This window comes from Marmota monax, unplaced genomic scaffold (genome assembly GCF_021218885.2).
Source record: "Marmota monax isolate L192 unplaced genomic scaffold, Marmota_monax_Labrador192_F-V1.1 WCK01_AAM20220418_F8-fsc00054, whole genome shotgun sequence".
In the NCBI taxonomy this organism is placed as follows: Eukaryota; Metazoa; Chordata; class Mammalia; order Rodentia; family Sciuridae; genus Marmota; species Marmota monax.
Genome location: NW_026692145.1, coordinates 5,066,036 through 5,078,137, shown reverse-complemented (window position 1 = coordinate 5,078,137; position 12,102 = coordinate 5,066,036). Strand labels below are relative to the sequence as shown.

Genomic DNA, 12,102 nt, shown 5'->3' with positions numbered 1-12,102 from the left:
ATGGTGTCACTGGCTTCATTCATTAGCCTCTCTCCATTCCTGCCCAATGTCACCATGTCATTTCATGCTTTTCTGCTTCTCAGGAGCCCCTCTCCTCAGGCACTACCCTAGTAGTTGATCAGGAAGGGGCAAGGTGGACAGTCTGGGATCCAGCCAACTGAGCGAGAGCACTCTCTTTTCCCTTCTAGGACGAATGGTGGAAGCCTTTGCCCGTAAGGCCTTGTGGGACATTGGCCTCAATTATGGTCATGGGACAGGCCATGGCATTGGCAACTTCCTGTGTGTGCATGAATGTAGGTACCTTCTCAATCCCTGCTCCAGTGTCCCCCCTTGTGTGACACCCCCTATGAAAGAAAGCATTTCACAGGTATGGAAATTGCCAAGACCTACAGAGATGCCATGACCCACCCATGGTCACCCTGCTAGGGGGGAGGTGATGCACCACAGGATAAGTGAGGCATGCTGGCAGCTGGCCAATCCCACAGCCTTCTTGGCATCTAAGAGAGCAGCAGAGAGAGGACCACGGCCTAGTGGTAATTGGCATAGACCCCAGAGAAATAAACGCCAGGGCTATTCTGGTATGTGCCAGCTCCAGGTAGACAATGATGTGACAGAGAAGTACTGCTACAGATGCCCAGGGACCCCAATTACCTGCTCTTCTCCAGAACCTGCTCACCTCCAAGCTGGTAAGGATAGGAGAGCTGATACCTGCCTGTATCTTTCTTTCTAGGGCCAGTGGGATTCCAGTCCGACAACATTAAGATGGCCAAGGGCATGTTCACTTCCATAGGTACGGCTCTCAGACCTCTCCACCGCACCATCCAATCCCAGAGCAGGGCTAGCTGGGGAATCAGGCACCCACCTTCAGGAAGCATGCCAGGCATGGGCACAGCCCTGAATCCACTGCTGCCCTCCCTCACCTCCCCACTCTCATTCCCGTGTCCCAAATGTTTTGGCCCACTCTTACCCAGCCCTCTTGGCCCTTATCATCCTTATTATTCTTGGGAGCTGATTTTCAGCTGTACATCCAGATTATGGAGTTTCCAACCAAATGCTGGGGTAACAGGACAGTGGCACACAGGGAGAAGGGAGGGATGGTGAGTCAGAGTTTGGCTTAGAGGGAATCTGAGGCCTAACATGTTGCCTCTGCTTAGCCAATTTGTTGGGCCACCAGAGCCAACAGCCAGGGAGCTGCCAGTCAGGCAGTGGGGCACTCCAGCCTCTTGATTGGCACATAAAGCCTGAGTTTGGGTATCCCCAACCATGCTGGCTTAATGCTGTCAGCATCTCTGTGTCTCCCAGAACCTGGTTACTATCAGGATGGAGAATTTGGGATCCGTCTTGAAGATATAGCCCTCGTAGTGGAAGCAAAGACCAAGGTAACGTACCACTGAAATGGGCTGGAAGTGTGGACAGAATGGCAGTGACTTTGGGCTTCATGGGAGGTGATGGAAGCTGAAGGAGAAGGGCATTTAATGTGTGAGCATGAATTTATTTGGAATCTTCCATGGCTCTATAGGAATTCCATAAATCAGTTTCTCAAGCTGCACGTTAGAATCATCTGTAAAGCTTGTTTGTTTCTTAAATGGCAATCAATGCCAGGTCCCACTTCAGGACAAGAGAATCAGTATCCCTGCTCTAAATCATTGGTTCTCAGTGCACATTAATAATCACCAAGGGAGCTCATTAGATAAGGATTTGATATTTTAACAACCAACAAGATGAAATACCTAGATATAAACTTTAAAAGACTTACAGAGAAAACTCTCTGCTAAGGAACATAAAAAAGATTTAAGTAAATGGTGCTCTCTGAAAAGAAGCCACCATATTATAAAGATGTCATTTCTCCCTAAATTAATCTATAAATTCAAGACAATCACAATTTCAATGTTAACTGGATACTTTTGTAACTTCACAAAATGACAGTAAAGTTTGTTTGTAAAAATAAACATGGAAAGATAGCTAGGTAGGTAGGAAATTCTGAAAAAAAAAAGCAATAAAGAAAACTAGCCCTGTCAAAATTTAACACAACGGCTAGAGTTGTGTTTCAGCAGTAGTGTGCTCGCCTAGCACGTGCAGGGCCCTGGGCTCAATCCTCAGCATCACATAAAAAATAACTAAAAGAATTGTGTCCAACTAAAAAAAAATAAATATTAAAAAAATAACACAAAATAAAATAAAAGAGAATGACACTGGAGATGAAACAGACATTGGGAACAATGAAACAGTAATTCCCAAAGTAAACCTTCTAATTCCCATAAATGACATGGGGAATTTAGTTTTCTTTTCTTTTTTTTAAATTTTTTTTTAGTTGTACATGGACACAATACCTTTGTTTTGTTTATTGGTTTTTTTATGTGGTGCTAAGGCTCGAACCCAGTGCCTCACACATGTTAGGCAAGCACTCTACCACTGAGCCACAACCCCAGTCTCAGGGAATTTAGTTTTCAGTAAAGCTGATGTTTGAAAACAGTAAGGATGAAAGAAATTATTCAACTAATGGGTGGGGGGAACCAATGACTAATCATTGGTGGGATTAAAATGAATAACATCACTGTTATATCAAAATAAAATTCCAGATGGACCAAAGTTTTAAGGTGAATAATGGAACCACAAAAGATCTAGAAGAAAACTTATATGAATTAATTTATAATCCCAGGGTGTAAAAGGGCCTTTCTGTATAGAACCTAGAGTCATGAAGGAAAATATTGAAACTCTGACTAAATTATATAGAAAATGTGTATATGGAAATAATACCAAAAATATCAAAAGATACTATGACAAAGTGGGCTTGGGATGCAGTCTGTGGTATGGGGATGTAGCTATGTTGTAGAGCAATTGCCTAGCATGCACAAGGACCTGGTTCCAGCCCCAGCACAGCAAAGGAATGAAGGAAGGAAGGCAGGAAAGGAGGGAGGGAGGGAGAGAGATCTGTGACAATGTGTTACATCACAAATAAAGTGTGAATTTCCTTAATTTTACCATAGCTTTTACAAAGAAATAGGATAAAAATAGGAAAAGCAAAAAAAAAAAGTGGGCAAAGGACATGAAGAGATAATTCACTAAAATGAACACAGATGGTTCACACATGTAAAAAGATGCTCAACTCCATCCTTAAAGGAATGCAAATCAAAACAACAATAGAATATCATGTTTCATCTATCAGATTGGCAAAAATTAGAGGCTCCAATGATACCCAGTGTTGATGGATATGTGGTGAAATAGACACTCTCAGTTCACTATTAAGAGAAGTACAAATTGGTGCAAACTTTCTGTACGGCAGTTTGACAATATCTATAGAAGTGCCTATTAAAAATCCCTGTACCTTTTGTCTCTGCAATTCCTTCACCAAATATATACCTTCTGGATATAGTCCCAAAGTTCATCAAGATGTTTATACAGTTCTGTTGGTTTATAGCATTGATAGTCATAGTAAAAAAATGGAAACAGCCTAAAAATCTACAACTGCTGAAATAAATCATGGTACATCTTATACGGCCCTTAAAAGAATGAGGTAGATCTCCTTGTGCTAATTCAGAGCACTTTCCTGGGTTTACCATGAAGTAAGGTGGGAAGAAAGGTAAAGAGAAGCATGTATGGTAGGATCCATGTTGAATGGCTTTTCAAATATATACATATTTTTTTTCAAAAAATATATTGCATATGCCAGAAATGTTTTCAGAAAGGAAACTGGCCAGAGAAGAGACTCTCTATTTTTATTGTGTATCTTTGTGTAGTTTGAGTTTCCTAAGCACATAAGCTCTCTGAGAGATGGAAATTATAGGCTTTTACCCCTTTCTTTTTACTTGTCTTTATAGATAGATGAATCAATAAGTAGATATATAGATGGATGGATGAATGGATGGGTAGAAAACCCTAATAACTATTTTTGAGAAAAAGGAAAATGAAGTTTTATTACTTTGCTAGCAAGGGAGAAACACAGGGGACTCCTGTCCCAGAGGCTTTGATTCTCCCCTAATAACTTATTTGTAAATCATTTGATTTGCATGTAAGCCCCCAGACCCTGCCCTAGAGATTCTGCCCCAGTAGGCCTAGGGGGTGGATCCTGGAATCTACACATTTAATGTACTCCTCAGGTGCTGTTGATACCCACATTTTGAGAAACACAGACCTAAGTTTAAATTTCAGGAATAAAGAGGAAAGCACCTAGGTGCTAAGTGTTAGAGAAGATGATGGTTGGCCAAGGGAAGAGATTCTGGAAAGCTCAGATCTAACCACTGTCTTGGGTTGACAAGGATCAGTTTCTTGTGCCTGCAGCTTCTGTGTGGAGTGCTCCCATGTTCCCTTAAACACAGTTACTCCTCCTCCTTCATTTTCCTGCTTTTCCACCTTTTCTGTGGGCTCTCAGTACCCAGGGAGCTACCTGACCTTTGAAGTGGTGTCCTTCGTGCCCTATGACCGAAACCTCATTGATGTCAGCCTGCTGTCCCCTGAGCAGGTGAGTATCCGTCAGCACTGCCAGGCCTTCAGCCTGTGAATGACTGCCTTCTTCCCCACTCTGGGACTTTCATGCCTCTAACTCCAAGGCACTCTGTCCCTGCCCCTCCCCAGGAGAGTCCACACTGGTAGCACTGTAGGCAGACACTGGGGCATACCTTCCCAGCTCACCAGAGACCCCCAAACTTCTAGAATTTTCCAATCAGGCCAGCCTGCCCAATCTTAGGTAGTTAACTCTTGGAAAGGCTGAGACTGGGACTCTGAGTTCTCTTACTACAAGGTCTGGAAAAATAAGCATTCCCTACCACCTCTCTGGGCCTCAGTCTCTTCTTTTGTAAAATGGGGATGCCAGCCCTGTTTATTCTCATTCCTGGGCCTGAAATTCACCCATCTCATTCCTCATGAACATTACTATGGCATTAAGCAGCCACCATGGGGAACTGCCTGTGGAACACCCCAGAGAATACATAAGGCCTGATAGTGGCTGGGTTCCTGGACCAAGGTGGATATCTGGAATACCACAGCAGGGTTTGATCAAACCTATCCTATCTTTTGTAGCTCCAGTACCTGAATCACTACTACCAGACCATCAGGGAGAAGGTGGCCCCAGAGCTACAGAATCGCCAGCTATTGGAAGAGTTGGCCTGGCTGCAGAAGCACACAGAGCCCCTGTCTGCCAATGCCCCCCACTCCACCTCCTTGGCCTCTGCTTTGCTAGCCACCACTCTTGCCTTCCTCATCCAGAATAGCTAGAGGCTCCTGACTCCCCTGCTGACCTCCACCTAGATGTGGGACTTGCTGAGTTACCCTTCCCCTGTACCACACAAGCCCCAAGAGCACTTGCTGGCCCATTACCTAGAAACTGTTGCTCTTGGCCCCCTCTGGAAGGAGATTCCAGGCAGATCCCAGGCAGCACAGGCAGCACACACACCCCTCCCCAGGCATGTGCACCTCACTCTGAGCCCCTAGTTTGGGAAAGCAGAGCCAACTATGCCTTCCCTCCTGTGAGCCCAGACTGCTAGAGCTACTTCCTCTCCCCACAAATAAAAAACCAATCAGGTAGTGCCCCTACTCCTAGAGGCTCCATGTCCTGGGGAGAACTCCACCCTATTACCACCTAGTGGAGATTGTCAGAGCTGCTCCCACCCACACTGGCTCCTGAATTTGTGGCCTTTCCAACCCTTAAGGCTGCCTTTGGCCACCCACCTGTCCCCAGCTCCACTTTGGCCTCCTGGCTACAGCCCATAGAGCTGAAGGAGCAGGACTCCCCCAGGCTAATTGCTGTACCTTAGAGGAAGACAAAGGAAGGGTGACTGTGTCATCTGTTTGCAGAGAGCTACATAGGATTGAGGAGAACAACAAATCTAGTGGGGGGGGGGGTAAGCCTGGAGCCACAGGCCAGCCAGGAGCCCACTGCTCCCAAACCCCAAGTGCACTCTGTTCCAATGACAGCAGGGAAAGTGAAAGTGTAGGACTTTGGCTATGGAGTAGGAGGGACTGTGGCAAGGTACTCTAGAATGTGGTGCTACCAGAGGTTAGAGAATGATGTCACTATCCCAGGTTTCCCTGGCCTTCAAGGAGCCCATTTTAATTTTCTAAAATGCAGCCACATTGGCAATACTATTAAATCCTCCCACATCCTTGGATGACCCTTAACCTCAGGTGGGTAGAGTCTAGGTTCCACATTTCACGGACAGTAAAACTGAGCTTCAGGTAGAAGGTGGTCCCTGCCTGAGGACACGCAACACGCATGGGGAGATGGCCTGCGGTCCAGCTCTGTTGCCCTTCAGCACCGTGCAGCAACTCTTAACCCACCTCCCAGCCCCCTCCTCATTGGTTGAGCCCAGCTTTCTCGGGCCTCAGTCAGCCGTTAGCCACCTGGGCTCACATCCTGCTACATGCTTAAAACAGCCTTGCAAAGATGCCTGCCTCTGGTTTTGTATTGTGTCTGCTCTGTTGCTGGAGGCTGCTGTTACCTGTGGCTTTTGTGGTGGGGGAGGAAGAGGAGAGGTTGAGGTGGGGGTGGGGACTTGAGGCTCCAGAAGCTCAGTGGGGGAGCACATGGGCTTGAGAATGTGCACGTGAGCCTGTGTGTGAGTGTGCTCCTGAACATGTATGCGCATGCTCTCTCTGCCTAGCCAACTGCCTCCAGCCTGTGCTAGAGGTGTGGAGGGGACAGAGCCTCATGCTGGGAACTTGCCAAATGTGGGCCAGAAATTTGGGGCCAGAACAGACACTGTGTTCTGGGTGGTGAGGAGGTGAGAACCAAGGCTCTGGGGACAGGGTGCTGGGCAAAGGCACCAGGCTAAGAAGTTGCCCAGCCTGGCAGCACAAGGGCTAGTTTGCTGAACATGAGGATGACTATGACAGTCATCACCAAATCTTCCATCCTAATGTCAGAGCTCAGACCCACCCTCACTGAGAACCTGTAGCACCCAGTGGTGGGCCTCTGTTTGCTGGGTCCTTTGCTCTCTTGCCTGCTCACCACACAGACAGCTACTATTAATAAAATTAAAGTCATCTCCATCAGCAGCAGCAGCAGCATCACTGTTACCACTACTGAGTGCAATGTACAGAAAGTGTTATGTTACATACAGAAAGTTTTATGGGCAATTTCTCACTTTATCCTCACAACCTGTGAAGAGGTGCTTGGATTATTTGCATTTTATAAGTAAGGGAACTGAGTGAGGCCCTTAGAGATTAACCCACTTTCTCAAGTTTACTTTTTTTTTTTTTTTTTTGCTAAGTAAATGGTGGGTGGTTTGGTAAGGCAGGATTCAAACTAGTCAACTGTCTCCAGTATCTACTCTCTCAGAAATTGTCAAGAGGTATGGCTCCTGCTTACCATTTTCCAGAAGAGAAAATGGGCTCGACCAGGATCACACAGCTGAGAAGCAGAGTCCATACCGTACAGCCTCAGGGCCTGCCTGCCCGGACCTGCACCTGTGCCCTGCCATTTGCTCCTAGGGTTCTTTCAGGTCATGGTTACTGGCCAAGATCCACTTGTGGGCCTTTCAAACTCAAGGCAGCCCTGTGCTCTGGTTCCCTCTCTTCAGCCTGAGACTCTCTTCAGCCAGGATTTTAGCTCATCTCCTTCTCACTCTTATGGCCCCTCCAGCCCACTGTCTTGAAACTTGAGAACCCTGGCCCCAGAAGCATAGCAGTGGAAGGGCCCACAGCCAGTTTACCTCCTCCCTTTCCTGGGACCCAGATGACCAGCACTGAGCGTTCATGCTTTAAAAGCTTCCTTCTGGGTTAGGCAGGGAGAGATTCAGGGCACACACAGCAGGTCTGACATACATGGGGCCTCTTGTGACATCATAAGGAATTGAAGATAAGTAACTGCCTCTTGGGCTCTGGTCTTTTGTATTTATGTTGGGGGATGGAGCTTACCAAAAACCTCTCCTCACCTGCTGCCTGCAGCTATGAAGCAGGCCATGTAAAAAGCCCCCTTTCCTAGGAGATAGAACTCTGAGATTCTAGTACCAGTTCTATCAACTGTGTGACCTTGGGCAAGATCCTTCACCTCTCTGGTCTTCAGTTATTCCTTCCATAAACTACCCATACTGCCTTCCTGATGAGGTTATAGAGACCCATAAAACCCGGATGTGGCAGCATTCTGTAAACCAGGAAACTACACAGACAAGAGATGATAATGCTGTTATTTTCCAAGCATGAGGTCAACTTTTGCTTCACCTTTGAAAGTAGATAAGAAAAGGTTTGGAACTCCAAATTAAAAATACATAGCCAAAACTGAACTGAAAAAGCCTGGAAGCAAGCATCTAATTTCTGTTTTTTCAACTATGTTCCCTGGAGTCTACCGGTTCCTGAGAAACTTCACAAGGGTTGTCAAAGAAAGCAGAGCTCCAGAAAAAAAGAATTAGGTGGGGCTAGGGTTGTGGCTCAGTGGGAGAGCACTTGCCTAGCATGTGTGAGGCACTGGGTTCAATCCTCAGCACTGAATATAAATAAAATAAAATAAAGGTCCATTGACAAATAAAAATATTTTTAAAAAGAATTAGCTTCCAACAAAATTGTGCTGGAGGTGGTTGCAGGGCCAATTTCATGGGCATGTAACCTATGCAGTCACTCAGGGACTTGTAGTTACAGAGCTTCTAAACTGGATTTAATGCTCTCTCTCCTGTCACCTGTCTTGTAATTCTTAATACTTTTTTCTTAAAGAACTCGATGATTTCATTTTGCACCAGGGCCCTCAAAGTCCATATCCAGTCCTGAATAGGAGCTACATGACCAAACAAACATCTGGTTCAACCCCTTCAGTGTACAGATGAGAAATCTTCTACAGCAACCCAGAAAGAGGAAGGGACTTGCCTAGGGTCACACAGCCTGTTGGGCTAAGGCAAGGGTTAAATCCCAAACATACTGATTCAGCTCTGTGATGGCTCCTCTCTCGATTTCAGTGTGCAACTCTGTCAGCCCCATATAGCCTCTAATGAACAAACTGAGGCTCAAGAAGATCCGTTTGAAGTTATGTATCTGTGACAATGGTGATGGTGGTATAGAGCAACATTTCTTGATGCTTCGAGTCCTTTTTGGAAAGAAAAGGGCATGGGTAAGATGATTCATGCATACACACACAAAAAAATAGTTTAAATAGTTCATTTTTTAAAATATTTTTATTAGTTACCGATGGACCTTTATTTGTTTATATGCAGTGCTGAGAATCAAACCCAGTGCCTCACACGTGCTAGACAAGTGCTCTACCACTGAGCCACAGCCCCAGCCCACAAATAGTTCATTTTTTAAATGATAACTAAATTGGATTTCACTTCTTTGCCACCCAGCTGGCTCCAACTGTTCATAAGATGGAGCCTCAGAAGGGGCTGGGCTGGCTCCTCTTCACCCAGAGAACCCAGAACCCACGTCAGCAGTGAATTTTACCAACTCACCGACTTCCTCAAATCAATAATTGGGCACTCTTGGTGCCAGAAAAATAGAAATGTGAAAGATTCAGTAGCAACTGTTTCTTCCCTGTCCATTCCTGCCCCCTCTCAAGGCTCATCACAGCTGGGAGTGGGAGGTGCTCCCCAAACTCCCACCCCGCAAGCCCTTGACTGAGGCCGGCCCATCTCTTTACTTCCTTGTTTCTTTGTGAAACAGGAACTTGGCAAGCAGCTCAAGTGAGGTAGGATGGGGGGCGGGGGGTTGAGAAAGCCCCAGTGGGCCATGGCAAGGCCTTGAAGCTGAAAATCTACTTTCCCTCCTAGCAGGTCTCAGGCAGCTTTAGACCCTCCTGCTTGCCACGCCTCCTGTGTTCTAGTTTGGGCTAAGGGACCTTGCCCTTGACAAGGTAGAGACACACAGGATATGGGCCATAGGGTCATGTGGCAGAGATTCAGATGGGACCCAGAAGACATGGAAGTCATCAAGGGGATGCTGCAGAGAGAAGGCAGCTACAAATGGTCACCAAGGGCTTCCTGGCTCTGGAAAGACAGGAAACTCATGGTGGGAGCCTGGAGCAAACTGATGTAGAGTCACCCATCAGCATCCAGCAGTTTACATGAGCTGGGCTCTGGACTATGCATATATCATCTGAGTAGTAACCTTGGTCACACACACACACACACACACACACCCATAAGTGAGGGACACATTATCACTGTTACTGTTTTCATTAAGGCTCATCATAGGTGATGTCACTTACTCCAGGTCATGTAGCCAATAGGAGATCATAGGACAGTTGAATCTATGTCTACCAGCCTCCATTTCTGGGAGGTATTCTTCTGTTTCTGCTCTTCTCTAAAGCTCCACTGTCCCCAACTGTCCACATGGGGTCATGGGCCCACTGCTCAGAGACTTTTCTCCTCATAACCTTAAGACAGAGTCCTAGGCAAGCCACCCAACCCAGCCCTGCCTGCTTCCCCATAGAAAGGCCCTCCAGTGAGTCATGAGCGTGTTTTGCTCTGAGCAACAAAGTCCAGCCCCCTCTTCTGAGGGTAATTACCACAGCTGCCTGCAGGTGTTTTTTGTTTTTAAACAAAACCAGAGTTCAGAGCTCCGGAGATGACTCTTTCCTTCCCAGGGGCTCTCCAGCGTTTCCAAGCTGAAAGCTCTGTGTGCATTGTGCCAGCGCCTGAAGAATGAATGAGTCTCCTATCCCTTGTCTTATTGCCGGCCTCTGCCCTCCTCCCCCTGTAATTTTCCCTTTCCACCCTCTTTGCCTAAGATGACCACCATGAAATTTGCTAATGAACTAGGCTGTCAAGGTGGGCTTTGCCTTGGAAGTAGTTTCAAGGAACTATGTGGTCTCTGCTTGGATATTTCTAGAGACAGAAAGACTATCACTTACCAGGGCTGAATAAGACCATCTGAATAGCCAAAATTTCTTCCTTGGAATGAACCCAGGCCTTCCAGTTATCTGTTCCTCTTCATTCCTAGCTCCATAGATAAGTCTCCTTTCTTTACATGACAGCTGTTGGAAATCAGCTTGCTTCAAATTCCCCACCCAACTCTCTAGGCTAAATATGACAAGTGTTTAGTACTTCACATGTTGACAAGGACCTCCCTATACCTCATCTCCACTTAATCAGCCCTACCTACTGCAACTGTTGTGCACATGATGTGACTTCCAGAAGCCTGCCATCCTGTTCTCTCCCCTCTGGGCCTGCTTTAAAGTGGTCCTGTGGCACCTAGTGCAACACCCAATCCAAAACAGGGCACGATTCTTAGGGCTGTGACAGGGGGTCTTGTTACAATTCTCTTATCTCCTTATTCAGGAACTCTGCATCAGACCCACTTTAGCCTAGTGGTTAATAGCATGGGCCCTGGACCAAGACCTGACCTGTATTTAAAACTCAGCTCCCAGAACTTACTAGCTGTGCAGTCTTGAGCGATTCAATTAACTCTTTTGTGTCTCTGTTTCTTCCCTGGGAAATGGGGATAACAATAGTACCTGCCTTAGCAAGTTGTCGTAAAGCCCATGGCCTGCCATGCACTATTAGAATTTTCAGCTGGAATATATGGAGAGTTTGTGGAGAGGAAGTGAGAGTAAGAATTTTTTAGGAAGTCTTTCCAAATATAGGTAGACCTCAGTATTGAAACTCACTATTTCAAAGCAGGGATGTACTCATTCCAGGTGTGAGGGATGCTTGTACAAGTCTGGATCCCACCTGCCCCAGATATCTCACTCATGACTATGGCAGCCCATCTCTGCCCTCTGAGGGTTCACAGTGATCTGGCTATCAGTGGGAAACCCCCCTCCAAACACACACACACACACACACACACACACACACACACACACATCCTGCAATGCTACTGCTAAATCAAGGTTCTCCTGCCCAACACATATACTTCTGGGCACATCTTTACCATCTTTATCCCAGCTTAAACTACCTACCACAGAGGGTTGTAGCAAGATTAAAGAATGTTTCTGAAATCTAATGGCAAAGAACAAGTGTTAGGCAAAAGTAAGTTTGCCTCCTACCTAGGATGTCAGCTGCTGATGCATGCAACCTTGGCAGCTATTTATTTTGTCCCTCAAGGTGCCTAGCACAAGGCTGTGCCTAGCACAGACTCCTAGATCTTGCTTACCAACCCATGATCAAGTTGAATGTGGCCTTGTTCGCTGAACTACTGACCCAGATCACTTCTTTAACTGAAGGCTCCGTATAGTTGAAATGG

General features: G+C 46.2%; 1 protein-coding gene across 1 annotated transcript in view; it reads left to right on the top strand.

The window, feature by feature from the left end:
• The window catches only part of Xpnpep2 (X-prolyl aminopeptidase 2), a 28,706-nt gene extending 22,326 nt beyond the window's left edge, over window positions 1-6,380 (top strand). Inside the window, exons 17-21 of the mRNA XM_046468470.2 lie at window positions 189-293; window positions 731-790; window positions 1,303-1,379; window positions 4,370-4,459; window positions 5,017-6,380. Of these exons, the coding sequence (XP_046324426.1) occupies window positions 189-293; window positions 731-790; window positions 1,303-1,379; window positions 4,370-4,459; window positions 5,017-5,211 (527 nt within the window). The 3' untranslated portion in view covers window positions 5,212-6,380. The remainder of the gene's footprint in view (window positions 1-188; window positions 294-730; window positions 791-1,302; window positions 1,380-4,369; window positions 4,460-5,016) is intronic.
• Window positions 6,381-12,102: the final 5,722 nt, after the last annotated feature.